Raw genomic sequence first — 15,366 nt, 5'->3', positions numbered from 1 at the left:
ACCTCAAAAGCCTGGCACTAGGAATGCTTTGTTTTTGAAAACCCTTACCACAAGTGCGTAAGTGAAAATGTATTTTCCTTGTGTAAACTGCCACAGTTAAATCCTTTTATTTATTACTAGCAGAGAACAATTTCTCCTCAGACAGGAGTAAAACTGACTGAGAGCCACACACCCTTTCCTTAGTTAACTCTAGGCCAGTCTCCAGATTCTTCATTCAAAACCCTACTGTATTCTCCAGGAGAGAGGGAGGAGAAGGGTGGGATATTGGACCTCTGGAATAACCTAAAGGGCAAAAGAAAGGAAACACTTAAACCATGATGTAATTTACTTAGAAAACACAGTGTTTAAATTAAGGTGTATAAAATACGTATAAAAACATAAGCATTCTAAATAGTATCATCAGGTCAGACAACTTGACAGTAACAAGAGCACATTTTACTTACTTACTACGTGACTTCCAAATACATTTCTGCATTAAAGGAAAAAACTGGCTTATAGTATTTCCTCTTCCCAAGAACCTCTGGGTTGGGAAACCTGCAGAGCTGCTGGAGTAATTTGCCCCACTCCTTGCATAGCAAGGCTTCCTGGGCTTCAGCTGCTGACCCCTTCATTGCCCACAAAATGTAATGCAATTTTGTTTAAAGTTTTCATAAAAAAAGAAAAAAAGAATGATGTGACAATGCTGAATCTTGACATGTAATTGTGATTTTATGGGACCCATCCCCAACCATGATGATGTAAATAATTACATGTAGATATGTGCGGAACAGAACAGATGCTAAAAGATTTTTAGAAAATTGGCATGGAACAAGTAAACTGAATGAGTTTTGCTCCTTTGGTCAAACTTTACTATGGCTGTAAAATGTATCCTTAGGAAGCTGGAATGGAGAAGCCTGCTTATTATCTAGGTCTTCTGGGGGATCGCAAGCTACCGGTAGCTCCTAAACTACTTGTTGGAGACTCCTGCTCTCTCTAATCTAGTTTCTCTCCACTATCTCATAATTTCATTATTACTTTTTAAAAGCTCCATTTGATTGAAGCCACCAGAGAAAGCAATATTACGAAATGAATTTGTTTTCTACTGCTGAATGGTACCATGTTAATATATAAGCAAACAATGACAAGACCTTCATGCAAATGCATTTCTGTGTCATACAACAAAACATATTCTGATGTGAAATGATGAATGGACTTCTGAAGTTCATCAAGATTCTCTGCAATAAAATCGCTGCTGAAAATACTGGGGGCACCACAATGAAATTTCTAGGGGACTTGGTGCCTGGAATTTGTTGAGCCCTAGTTTAATATAAATGCTTTCCAGGAGTATCAGAAGAAATCTAAGCCTATCAATATCTCTACAGCCAATTGAAACTAACATATAGGATGCATTCAGAGATCACAACAATTCTCTGCATGCTTCCTCTTTCCCATGCACACAGGACATGATTGAAAGCTTCCTTATTTAGAATCCCAGTCTGTGGGGAGGAAACAAACTCTGCTTTACTCAGACATCTGCAAGGCATCTATAGGTTGATGGAATCCCACCAAAGTTTTAGACCTTTATTTTGGTATGGATCTGAATATCTGTGATATTCTCAAGCAAAATGACACTATATCATTACTCATTTTCTCCGAGATCCCATTAATAATCCTACCCATGCTAAATGGAATGATAACCTCCTTTCCTGTTCCTATTAACGTATTTCAGGGAGGAGATCTTTTTGATGCCATTACCTCTACAAACAAATATACAGAGCGTGATGCCAGTGGGATGCTGTATAACCTGGCCAGTGCTATCAAATATCTTCATAGCTTGAACATTGTTCATAGGGATATCAAACCTGAGAATCTACTGGTAAGTAGAACGTCGGGCATGTGTTGGAGATTTCTGTTAATATTATTGTTCTCATTCCTCTACCTCACATCTTCATCAAAATGTGTGCCTTGGATCATCTTTCCTCCATTTTATTTTCTCACAACAGCTCTCTGTGTTAGATTAGGCTGAGGGAGAGTGGCTGACCCAAAGTCAGTCAGTGAGCTTTATGACTGAGAGCCAAACTCGATGGTACAGCAGCCGTGAGTCTGACCTGTGGCCACTGAAGCTATTTTAGAGAAGGATTTGACCATGGATCCTGATCGGGTCCATGGTGCAGCCGAACCAATCAATCTTATTACACTCTAGCACCGCGTTTCTCAACCAGGGCTCTCCGGAACCTTAGGGTTCCGCGAGAAATAGTGATGAATAGGCTAATCATATGTAAATCATATATAAATCATATGTAGGGGTTCCCTGAGACATGGATATTATTTCAAGAGTAAAAAGGCTGAGAAACTGCTCTAACACCTAAGTTTCAAACAGTTCCTCCTCCTATATCTGTTCTGGCATTTGAACAAGCAAGCGGGAAGGGGATGACATCATCTGTTCTCACTGTGCCATAGCCTCACAGAATTTTTAAATGGCATTGGCAGCCACTGATGGGACCCATGGCTGCCATAACATCTAGTTTGGCTCTAGGCAGGAACTTGAATCAGAGTTTCCCCAGTTCTTCTCTGACGTTCTAACTACTTCACCACACTGGATCAAGCACAGGTTTATTTCTAGAACAGATGTGTGTGTATGTGGGATGGTATATTTAAATTAACTTTAAAAAATGTTTTCAGTGATGCACTCTTTGCCTTACAGCAGTCACTTTGCTACATAGCTAGGATGTTATAGCAGTCACATGTCAAGGTTCATTAGACTCTAGTTTCTTAGAATGCCAGAGACTGTCTCATGGGGGAATGCTTACAATGCTTTTGTATTCAAACTTTCCTAGAGTTTGACAGCAGTAGCCTGCAGCAGTTTCCCCCTTAGATTGTTTTCCTCTTAAAATAGGACTCGCTGGCCTATCATGCAATTGCAGAGCTGTTGTTGGTGTGTGATGGTTTTTCTTTTTGTTAGAGAGTGTATTTTGCAGTCCAGAACATATATAATAGCCCTGTGCTATTGCAATACAAAGACTTCTGGCTAATATAACTTTCCAATCAAGACAACTGCACTCAAAAGAAGTTTGTGGATATGCTGTTTCTCCTAGTTTTTAAATAAATACAAAATATATCAGAGCATTAAGGTTTTCAAAGCAACAACTTTGTGTTAAAGCTTCAGGAGGCCCACACCATGTAGTGGTTTACAGCATTTCATTTAAAAGACTGACCAATTTGTTTTGCGCTTAAAATATTGGGCTGCCCACAGAGTCTTTTTTTTTTTTTTTAACCAACAAAATACTTGCTGCAATAATATGCCCACCCTGTACTCTGGTCCAGAGCATACAACATGGCCAATTTATTTCAAATAGACTTACATCGAAATAAATGTCAATATTACAAATTGTTGTCTCTGAATGGAGGAATAGTATCATCAGATTCCCAGCCAGGTGCATATAATGTTGTTCATGTGTTCTATGTGTATATTTATAATTTGTTAAAATGCATAGTTTTCCCTTCTCTACTTCCATTTTATCCTCTCAGAAAACCTCTTAGGTAGGTTAGGCTAAGGCAGGGGTGGGGAACCTTTTTCCTGCCAAGGGCCATTTGCATATTTATAACATCATTTGGGGGCCATACCAGGCGTAGATCTCCCAGTATGGGGGGAGTTGCTAGGGTTGCCAGGTCTCCAGCCACCACCTGGAGGTTGGCAATCCTAGGAGAGGAAGGAAGGGGAGGGTAAGAAGGAAAGGAAGGAAGGCAGAGAGGAAAGGGAAGGAAGGAAGGAAGGAAGAGGGGGAGGGACGGAGGAAGGAAGGAAGGAAGGAAGGAAGGAACTGGGAAAGGAAAGAGAAGGAAGGAAGGAACGGGAAAGAAGGAACTGGGGAAGAAAGGAAGGATGGAAGGAAGGAAGGAAGGAAGAGTGGGGGAGGGATGGAGAGGAAGGAAGGAAGGAAGGAAGGAAGGAAGGAAGGAAGGAAGGAAGGAAGGAAGGAAGGAAGGAAGGAAGGAAGGAAGGAAGGAAGGAAGGAAGGAAGGAAGGAAGGAAGGGGGAAAGGAAAGAGAAGGAACTGGGGAAAAAAGGATGAAAGGGGGAAAGGAAGGAAGAAAGAAATGGAGGGGGAGAGAGAGAGAGGGAGGCCGGGACGGAGGGTATTCAGCAGGGATGGGATGCCATAGAGTCCTTCTTCTGAAGCTGGTATAGTGATTATAGTCTCAGACTAGAATCTGGAGGCGGAGATTTAAATCCCCACTCTGCCATGAAGCTTACCGGATAACCTTTCTGTCCACCTATCCTACTTAACATTATCTCTGTGAGGATAAAATGCAAGAGAGAACCATGTACATTTCCCTGACCTCTTTAAAGGAAGGGCAAAAATATTACTAGATAAATAGAAGTGGAGGCCTCTTTAAGAGGTCTGGGGGTTGCAGTGTCCAAACAAATCCTGGGATTGGCAATCAGCCATCCCTACCTCAGGGTGGGGGGCCTGGTTTGGGCAGCAGCTTTCCGCCATCATACCCTTGATCACACCCAATAGCCATTCCGAGTTCCTGTCATTTACTCAAAAGTATTTTTTCTGAAATGTGAAAAAAATATTGTCTGCTGTTTGTCCTTACTGTGTTACCTTTTGCTGTTTCTGCTCTGGCACAATTATTGGCATAATGTTCATGCAGGACTTCAGCAGTGGTTAAATTAGACTTGAGTCCAGTAGCACCTTAGACACCAGCAAGAGTAGAGCAGTGCAATCCAGAGGGAAGTTAGCTGCACCATGGCCAGCAACTTTAAAGGGACATTCCCCCAACCCCCATTGAACCACTATATGCAGATCAGTGGGCTGTGCCTACGTTTTTGCCCGTGTAACTTTGTGCCGGCAAATGTGGGTGTTCCTGTGTTGAAAGGGCTCAGGGAGCTGACTAATGCCATTTCTGCCCCCCAGGCACACCTCCTTTGGCGCCATCTCAATACCCTGAGCCGGAGGTGTGCCAGTGTGTGCGGTTGTATTGGCACCCATGCATAGCACTGCCACGCCACTCCTCGGCACTGGCGTAAATGCCCTGGCACCGTCGTAAATGCCCCTTATGCTGGCGTGAGTGGCATTCACGCCAGCGCCGGGGTCACGCCACCTCCTCAACACTTTTGCCTCCCCCCTTAAGAACATAAGAAAGGCCCTGCTGGATCAGACCAAGGCCCATCAAGTCCAGCAGTCTGTTCACACAGAGGCCAACCAGGTCCCTCTAGGAAGCCCACAAACAAGATGACTGCAGCAGCATTATCCTGCTTGTGTTCCACAGCACCTAATATAATAGGCATGCTCATCTGATCCTAGAGAGAATAGGGATGCATCATGACTAGTCTCCATTTTTACTAGTAGCCATGAATACCCCTCTGCTCCATGAACATGTCCTTGTGGATTGCCCTGTCAGGGTATAAGGTTTCAAGAGTCAAAGCTCCCTTTGTCTGACCCTGAAACTCTTGTTGGTCTCTAAGGTGCTGTGTGTGTGTGTGTGTTAAGTGCCATCAAGTCACTTCCAACTCATGGGGACCCTATGAATCAGTGTCCTCCAAAATGTCCTATCTTTGACAGCCTTGCTCAGGTCTTGCAAATTGAGGGCTGTGGCTTCCTTTATTGAGTCAGTCCATCTCTTGTTGGGTCTTCCTCTTTTCCTGCTGCCCTCAACCTTTCCTAGCATGACTCTGTTCTACTGCAGACCAACACAGCTACCCTCTGAAGCAGTGATTAAAGCTGTGTTCCAGACATGTTTTACCAAAAGCAAGGATCACTTTTATGCTCTGTTTTGGTTCGGTACAAAAAGTACTATTTTTCTTCAACTTTTCCTGTATGTTGTACTTCATATTATTGTACTTATAGCAAGTAACTACAGTCCCTGCTTTCAATCACTCATGTGGATTAGAATACTTACATCTCTGCGATGTCTGCATGGAGAGATTGGTTCCCTTGCAGTAAATGCCAGCTTCAGAAGAAGGACTCTATGGCATCCCATCCCTGCTGAACTCCCTCCTTACCATAAACTTGACTGTCCCCAGGCTCCGCCCCTAAATCTCTAGAAATTTCCAAACCCGGAGCTGGCAACCCCTGACAGGATTTGTCGGGGGCATTAAAGGAAACTGCATTCAATGATCTTGACTAGGCCTCCTTAGTCTATGTCTGATTTATTGTTTATCGGTATCAAATTCCAACAATGGTGAAAATTCCATGGGGCCGTTGTGTTAGTCCGTCGCCACAGCAAAAATTAACAGGAGTCTCATGACACTGTGAAGCCCAACAAAAATGTGTTCGTTTCTAAGGTGCCGTTAAGACTCTTGTTATTTTTGCCGCATGTGCTGTTAATCACCTGCCTGTTTTACACAGTTTTAGCAAGGCAGGAAAAAGAAGGCTGTGAGAAATTGTTTGCATTTGGAACCCTTCACCTCCACGTTCAGCTCGTCTGGTCTCCAGGAGGCATGCCTTTCCCCCCATTTTAATTGGAGCATTTTTCATAATTGCCGCTATTTAACATGATTATTTTGTCAAATCACAGGATAGCTTTATAGCCATATAATAAGCCCAGGAGAACAACTTCTTTGACTGTTGCCATCTGTAGCGATCACAAAAGCAGCTCAGAAAATATGGACAGTCTTTAGAGTAATAGGATACATATGGTAGCACACAATTATGTGTAGCTGGATTCAATTAGTGTTGTACAATTACACAGTTTTATTGCTTAGTTAAAACAGTGAAAGCACTACATAGTGGGTAATTTGCACTAATCCACATCTCTTTAATTGCCCTTCAGGGCTTAAAGGCAAATAGAACTTGTAAGAGCTTACTTTCTGAGTAAGATGAGCATTAAATGATCGTCCACATTGTTTGCTCTTTGGCAGGGCAGACAATTAAAATATTACTGCTTCACAGTGAAGTCTTATTTATGTCTTTAAGCTTCCTTAATAGAGGAAGACCCATGAGATACTGTCCCCAGGTGTGTGTGTTTTAAAAAAAATCTAGGAAAGTTCTTTTAATAGTTCAACTCTTTCAAAGATGGCTTTTAAAAGGATTTACCAACAATATATTGTCTATTGTTAAAATCCTGGCAAACGCCTGGACTGGTTGCTTTAATGGATATTCCATCTTTTTATTCCAGTTTGCAAACTCTCAGTGTAATACCATTCTCTGTAATCTAATGGAAACATATTTTCAAATACTTTGAATCATTTATTAAAAAGTATTGTTGTTGTGTAAAGCAGTTTCAGCTGCTGAGGTCCAAGTTTCTCTTTTATACGACCCAGTCAGAACATATTTACAGTGTCTAATGTGAAACCCCCAATGGCAAATGTTGAAATGTAATTTACTGCTGCCACTTCAGCAAACACTTTTTAAAAGTTTCATAAACCAGATGTACTTAGCAAACCTATGTTTTTAATAATGTTGCAATTACACTTTTAAATGTTCTTCTCCCGCCCCATCTACTTTTTGGCTCTGTCAAAGCCAATGTGTTGAATCTAGGAATGCTAGTTGTTTCTGAAGACAAATTCCAGTTGCTTGAGCTCATTGAAAACTTGCTCAAGGGGGAAAGAGGTCCCTGAATACAAAATGTCTTCTCTGAATACATAAGTGATGGTACAATATGTTTCTGTTTCCATACAATTAAAATGTAGTGGTTCAGAAGAAGAGATCTTTTTTCTTTTATTTTCAATGGTTGCATTGCAAGTTCTCTCTCTTTCCTTGCTACTTACTTTGGTGGCTGCTTGGGTCACAAGTTAGTGAGTGAATCAGTATTCTAGAGATCTGGGTGAAAGTATTATAAAGTTTGTAAAGAAAATTCTCATACATTATTTTCTGTGCTGTCAGTAGTCATAGAAGTGACAAATAATTGATGAGGAAGATGCATTATGAAATCATGCACAGAAATTCCCTACCTCAGGCATCTTTTGTTGGAGAAAATAAAAACCTGCCTTTCCTCATTCTCTGTGATGGGCAGTCTTGGATGGAGAAGTGATGGTTAAGCTGGAAGTGTTCTTAAGAGATACTTCTACTTCATGGATAAAGTCTACCTAAATTCATCTCAACAATATGATTGTCCAAACTGTTCTTAAAATAATTCCACTTATGAACATTTAGGAACCAAACTGCATTGGGGGGGGGGGTTTGCCCATCCTGAAATTACGCTATTTCAGAAAGCAGGTCATCATGTGGCTTAAATTACCACCTCTCCCTGCTGTCAAAAGATCTCTGTCCCTAAGAGGCAGTATTCTTGCGTAGTTTTGCACACCTTTTTGGCTGATCTCCCACATTAGGCTGAAGTGCCATGGTGTCAGAAGGTCAAGTGTACCACCTTCGTGATTTGTGGTCATATTTTTGGTCCTCTATCAGCTCTAGGCAACTCTTGCAAGGTTCTTCTACTCTTAAAATAATGTGTATCTTGTTCACACTATTTGGCCTATGGTTTAGTCAATGGTTTATTGTCCTATCAACAGAAGCCATTCCTCCACCCATCTTTTTCAAGGTAACTTCTCAGGTATTCTAATCTAAGACTCCTTCCATCTTTTCCCATGTTAAGATCTCTAACCATTTTCTGTTCCTACTGCAGCCACTGCTATAATATCTTTTCTCTCTTGGATCTCTAGGATTGCTTCCTTAAAAATACAGTTTTTGCTTTGGGGCCCTGCTCACTGCTGATGCCTTTACCTGTATTAAAAGCAGCACCTACATGATAGTTTTAAACTACTCAATGTGTATGTGTGCCATCAAGTGGCAGCTGACTTATGGCGACCCCGTAGGGGTTTCAAGGCAAGAGACGTTCAGAGGTGGTTTGCCATTGCCTGTTTCTGCATGGGCTGAGAGATTTCTGAGAGACCTGTGACTGGTCCAAGGTCACCCAGCAGGCTTCCTGTGGAGGAGTGAGGAATCGAACCTGGTTCTCCAGATTAGAGTCCTGCCACTCTTAACCACTACATCATGCTGGCTGTATCGAATTTTTTGGCAGGAATCTGGAAAGCCAGCATGTACATTTTCTAAATGAATAAATAAATAGAAAATAAACAGAGGACATAATGGTGAACTTTGGAGTAATCTTCCCCATATTTCCTCCCTCTCTTCTGTACTGTCAATCTCTGTTTTGCAAGGGTTCTGTGCATTTGTATTATGTGTGCTTATGAACTTTTTAGGTCTTGCATGTATGTGCCATCTATCTCTTTTTATGTCTTTTTCTTTTTCCAGCCATGCTGCAACCCCACCCCCATTTCTTTCCTGTTCTCCCTTGCCCATTTCTTGATCTCTTTTTCCCTCCTCCTCTGCTGATTTATGATGTGGTTCATAGTTTATTTAAAAGGTTGTGAGCCGCTTTGAGCCTGGCTTGGTCAGGAAAGGGAGGCCTAAAAATGAAATAAATTAATAAACTTAATTGGAAGATTAACCCTTTTTCAGGTTTACGAACACCAAGATGGGAGCAAGTCCCTGAAGCTGGGAGATTTTGGACTGGCTACTATAGTCGATGGACCTCTTTACACTGTCTGTGGGACACCTACCTATGTCGCTCCAGAAATCATTGCAGAAACAGGGTAAGACCATTTTAACATGGGACCATTTCAGTGTGAAAGATGAAATGGAATATAGCATTAGCACTTATCTAATTAAATCTCAGCAGGTCACTTAGAAAATAGGATCAATGCAACAATTAAATATGTATAATGTCTCTAAGGTTGCATTAATTAAAACTAAGGTTGCATTAATTACTCTGTTGAGTATTGTCTCTCTTCCTTCAATTTGCACCTGCTGGGGTTGAGTGTATATGTCAAAAATAAACATAGATACTGAGTTATTCTTGAGAGCAGTCAAAGGTTGTATGGGAGGCTGAGAGGCTCAAGATTTGTATTTATTTGTGTTCTGATATGATGCCCTTTTGTAGAACTAAAATAAAATAGGTTGAGATTAAAGTAACTACCTAGAATATTATCATAAACACTTGTAAATTTTAATTTGCTTATTAAAAGCTCAGTGAACAGTTCTGGAAGTTAACTATATTAACCATATGACAGTTAAGAAACCTTAACCTTATTAACCGCATTACATCTGAAATTGCTCCCAACTCTTGTTATGTAGCCTCCTACATACCCCTTCATATGTTAAGCATGGTGCACTCGGATTTCTATAGCTTAAATTTAGCTTCTGTTTTTCTCATTCGTATAAGTATTCCCTAATGCAGCACAATAACAATAATAATAATCAGATCAATCGCTTATCTTAAGTATTTGCAATTTATTTATTTACTTATTTATTTTGTTCTCTGAACTAGAAATTGCATTCTCTGCATAGCCAATCTATATTCTCTTGTTGCTTTTAGATATGGCCTGAAGGTGGACATCTGGGCAGCTGGAGTGATTACTTATATCCTGTTGTGTGGGTTTCCTCCATTCCGTGGGTATGGGCTTTGCTACTCTATTCATCTCTTAAGAATGCATCTTGGCTTTGTCAGTGGGCCATGTCTTGTTGTGTGCAATGCTGGCTGTTCTCCTCTTGCCATGTGATGCAATTTAATATACCTAAACTTAATTGCAGAAGATGCGTATACCCTGGGCTTATTTTTACAGATAATAATTCTCTGTTGCCAAAAAGGTCTGCTTCTCAGGACTCAAACGTCATGTTAAATCATTTCAGAATTGCATAAAATGTAAAGCAAACATGAGTTTTTGGAAAGTAGGGTAGAGACTGGCAAATTTCAGAGCAGGGCTGGTGAATTAATGAGAAAGCCCTCTTTTTTCATTTTAATGAATGCCAACTTTCTCTAGAATCCATGTTAATTAGTAGACTCACATGAGAAAAACATACAAATCAAATATAGTTTCAGAGTTAGCTTTAACAGCAGAAGCTTACTGTTTCATTCTTTTTTTTGTGTTAACTTGTTGCAGTCAGTGATAGCTGATGATGGTTTTCTTTCTTTGTTCTGCAGGAGCGGAGAAGACCAGGAGGTTCTGTTTGATCAGATATTGATGGGCCAAGTAGACTTCCCGTCGCCGTACTGGGATAATGTTTCTGATTCAGCAAAGGTAGATTTACAAAATGTGTGCTGGTCTTTTTCTTGCTTACTGTCTTATCCAAAAGCCCCCTAATGCCTCTTCTAAGTGTGCAAACATGGAATATGTCTATATATTCAATTACAAATTTATAAAATTTTAGCCAGTGTTGAAAGTACATGTGAACTCATATAAGCATTTGTCATTGATTGTTTATAAATTACATAAACTAAGAAAATCCAGAGGAATCCTTAGAGCAGGGGTTCTCAACAAGGGGGGGGGGATTCCCCCCTAGGGGGAATTTTAGCATTCCAGGGGGGGAATTGGGACCACTATTCAGCAAAGTGCATATTATTTGGAATGTACCTTTTGAGATAGACTATTTTGGGAAGGGGAGAATTGTATTCTGAACAATGGTGAAAGGGGGAATGGAACAAAAAAGGTTGAGAACCACTGCCTTACAGTTTTGATATTACCATTTTCACTCCAACCATACTCCATAGTTCAGCTATAATTTCTTGTTTGGAATTTGTAAGTAAGTGTAAGTAAAGTAACAATTGGTGTTTTCATACTTGTATATGACCACTCCATTAATATATGGGCCCATGCAGAGTTCCTATGTGAGCTGAATTATTGTACGAGTCTATAAATGTGGCTGTTCTTCTCAACGAGAAGGCAGTTGAGATCCTTGGCTCCTTCCAGTGCTGTGAAGAATGCAAAGATTATGCGGAGGAGTATTTTAACTTTTAAATTACCATGTAAAGGGCAAGTCACACAGATAGCATCCCAGATTCATCTGTTGTGGTTTTTACAATATCAGTTCTTGAAATTATCAATGTTCAATGGTACTGGAAGCTGAAACATAGCTTGTTGAAACTGGCTGATTTTTACTATATTTCAAGTGATGTTTAGTGGAATTGGAAATCCTGAGCATGTGAGATAATCAAATTAACAGGGAGGTCCTTTGTCTAATTTGGAAAATAATCCTTATTTAGAGAGGCACCATGTGGTATGAACAGGGATGGATCCTGTGCTTGCTTTCTGCTCATTCAAGATGCCTTCCACTGGTGCAAGAGGTTAAAGGGATGATTTCCACTTCTTCCTCCTCATTGCAGCCACCTGTATTGCCTCATTTGTTTTTAGCCACATGCATTGCCCAGTACCTAGGATTATGTTTTTGAAGCATACAGGCAGCTGCTGGGGGAAGAATAAAACAAGAAAAATCTGCTTCTACCAGCATGTTCTGTTGGTGCTGCATAAGATGCAAGCCAAAGTTATAAAACCTATTTAGGCATGTTTTAGTATCTCTATATTTCACATAATCCAATAATGTTTAAATTTCTCCAATGATCATTCAACACCACCGGCAAATGTACGTCCTTTCCTAACCTTCTTTATTCTTCTAAGTATCTTTTGAAACAGACGCGCGCGCCCCAATAACGAAAAGAGCACAGAAATAGATTTCTTTTCTCAGTGATCACCCTATTATCATAAACTTTCAAAGACTGTGAGGCACACTCTGATAAATGTATTTATTTTGTTGTTGAAAAGAAAGGAAAAAATGGGGAGTAAATATTTGTAATATGGTACCTGGGTGTTAAAAATAATTTTTTCTGTTATTCGTGCAAGAACTATGAGAGAACCAGAAGCGTTTTATAAGTTGGAGGATGTTCCCTTCTTTATTAGCAACATTTCTTCACTTTGTGATGTCTCAACGCTAAATTATAGCTTCTTTACACAGTTGTAGGCTATTGGCTTATTTGTTCAAGTGGAGGCTTGGACATTCTTTCTCTGTTCATTTTTCAAAAATAAACCTTTGCTGCACTCTAAGGCGAGAAAAAATATTAACAAACTATATCCAGATAGAATGAACTTTAAATTAGGTGTAAACTTTTCATTTCCCAGGAACTTATCACTATGATGCTTCAGGTAGATATAGATCAGCGATTCTCAGCCTTGCAAGTCCTCGAACACCCATGGGTTAATGTAAGTAAATTAAGGACTGAAGGTTTTATTACTGTTTTGTGCTGAAGGCATTGCTGTTTTTTAATCCTTCCTTTGTCAAACTTGAAATGTCTTTTTTGGGCTGAACACATTTAAATATTGGCCACAGATTGGTCAGTGTTCAACAATACATGTATTTGCTTGCATTCTGAAAAATACCTGAAGGAATGTGCCAAGAAATGGTTATGTTCATGTCTCTGGAGTACATTACTACCTTCCTGAAGTTTCCTCGTGTCATCTAGTTCAAACCCCTGCACAATGCTGGATATTCACAACTACCTCCCCCCACTCCCCCAGTGACCCCTGCTCATACTTAGAGTAAGGAAATAAACCTCCAGGATCCCTGGCCAATCTGGCTGGAGGAAAATTCCTTCCTGACCCCAAAGTGGCGGTCGGCATTACCCTGGGCATGTAAGAAAGGGCCATAAGAGCCTAGCACTGACTCATCCCTTCCTGCCTTGCTGTCAGATGGCCATCTAGACTCTGCTTAAAAACCTCCAAAGAAGGAGAGCCCACCACCTGCCGAGGAAGCCTGTTCCACTGAGGAACTGTTCCATCAAGTTCTTCCTGATGTTTAGCCGAAACATTAGACTATAACCCATGTAGCTAACCTTAATATTTTATCTTCACAACAATCTGATTCCATATTACGAGTACATTCCTGGGGGTGTGGAGCTTCATAGCAGCCAGCGTGACCCCCGCACCGGCGTAAGTGCCTGTTTAACCTGGGATAACGGGCATTTACACCGTCCTAGGTAGCACACACCCCAGTGCCTGGCCGCTCTGGTGTGGTGCGGGCCTCCACCGCCACAGCCGCTGCACCAGGACCTAAATCCCGGAAGTGGCGTTCCAAGGGTGGAGCTGACGTTAGTCAGCTTCCTAGCCCCTTTCTCCCCGGGGGTGTTACCTAAAGCAGTGGCGCTGCCTCACTGTTCACTATGGGGTATTTTCCCCTTTTTTCATTTTTTACTTTAAAAAAAGGCTTCCCCCCCCCCTGCTGTGGCTGGGAAGCCTCTGAGGAGGAGAGCGGATGCACTGCTCCCGGCTGCCATGGATCCACCACCCCCACTCAGGAATAGACTGTCCATCTTACTGCCTTTCTGAGAGCATAGAAGGCGAAGTGTTTGTCAAAGCTGACTACAACAATCTAATTCTTATTTAATTTTTCTTGCATCAAATTCACACTCTATGTGAAATCATAAATGCACTGGAATTCTTCAAGGCCATTTTAAAGTTGTGCAAAAGGAACAATTAAGTAAGTTATGTGATACCTTCTTAGGTTGTAGGCTTTCCTTATGTCAACTTCAGGCATATTGAAGAACTAGAAGGCTAGCAAACTGAATTCACTGTACAAAAGCAGAATGGTAATCTAGCTGTTTCAGGTTGGGTTCCAGTCAGAAATCCTTAGCAATAAGCTGTTGTTGTTGGCAACAATCTGTAAGATATAGATGCACAACGCTAAAGTTTATACACTACGATAAAAAAAAGATCCCACTGGAGAATATTTCCAGAATTGTTTTCAAGCACTTGCAGAGATACTATCTGATAATTGCTTGTTTTGCTTTGCAGGACGATGGTCTTCCAGAGAATGAGCATCAGCTGTCTGTAGCTGGAAAGATCAAAAAGCATTTCAACACAGGCCCTAAGCCCAACAGCACAGCTGCTGGTGTCTCCGTTATAGCAGTAAGCATCTGCAATACACTGCTTATATATTTTGCCATTGTCCATAAAATAATAATCTGTGTTAAAGAATGCCTCCAACTATTGAACAGTTTCATCTTTAATGCAATAAATCTTCTGTTATCCCATCAATGTATTTTCTAATTGTTTTACCATCAGCTACTTCTAGGTGTTAGACTTTATGCACATTCTTTTTTCTTCTTATTATTTTTTGCTGTCAAGTCGCAGCTGACTTACTGTGACCCCAGAGGGTTTTCAAGGCAAGAGACCTTCAGAGGTGGTTTGCCATTGCCTGCTTCTGTGTAGCAACCCCAGACTTCCTTGCTGGTCTCCCATCCAAGTACTAAGCAGGGTTGACCCTGCTTAGCTTCCGAGATCTGACAAGATCAGCCGTGCCTAGTCTATTGAGGTCAGATGCCCCTTCCTATACCTTACTGAAAAAGCAGTCCCTCAATAGAGTAAGTCCTACATGCACTTACAGACGTGTCATTTAGGCTTATGAGGATTTACTTCCTACAACATTTGTTTCCTAAATTTGGCCATTATGCCCTGTCCTGTAAAGGAAAGGTAGACCTTGATTAGAAGAATGGTTACTTTATAATTAATAGAGAGAAGGGCCACGAAACATGGTGTGGCATGGCATCTGCTGCTCGTACTTGCTGATACTGGAATGCTGCACAGACTGGCTGAATGTTTGCCACTGCGAAGTA

At 41.0% G+C, this 15,366-nt stretch overlaps 1 protein-coding gene across 3 annotated transcripts in view; it reads left to right on the top strand.

Moving 5' to 3' along the window:
- Positions 1 to 15,366, top strand: part of DCLK1 (doublecortin like kinase 1) — a 222,570-nt gene that overhangs the window by 186,419 nt on the left and 20,785 nt on the right. For all 3 annotated transcript variants that reach the window (XM_056858370.1, XM_056858371.1, XM_056858372.1), the window contains 6 exons: positions 1,709 to 1,855; positions 9,387 to 9,520; positions 10,303 to 10,380; positions 10,909 to 11,005; positions 12,878 to 12,958; positions 14,546 to 14,659. In XM_056858370.1, the coding sequence (XP_056714348.1) occupies positions 1,709 to 1,855; positions 9,387 to 9,520; positions 10,303 to 10,380; positions 10,909 to 11,005; positions 12,878 to 12,958; positions 14,546 to 14,659 (651 nt within the window). The remainder of the gene's footprint in view (positions 1 to 1,708; positions 1,856 to 9,386; positions 9,521 to 10,302; positions 10,381 to 10,908; positions 11,006 to 12,877; positions 12,959 to 14,545; positions 14,660 to 15,366) is intronic.

The sequence above is a fragment of the Euleptes europaea genome, chromosome 12 (genome assembly GCF_029931775.1).
Source record: "Euleptes europaea isolate rEulEur1 chromosome 12, rEulEur1.hap1, whole genome shotgun sequence".
In the NCBI taxonomy this organism is placed as follows: domain Eukaryota; kingdom Metazoa; phylum Chordata; class Lepidosauria; order Squamata; family Sphaerodactylidae; genus Euleptes; species Euleptes europaea.
The sequence above is the reverse complement of the archived record's forward strand: the minus strand, read 5'-3'. Positions and strand labels throughout refer to the sequence as shown.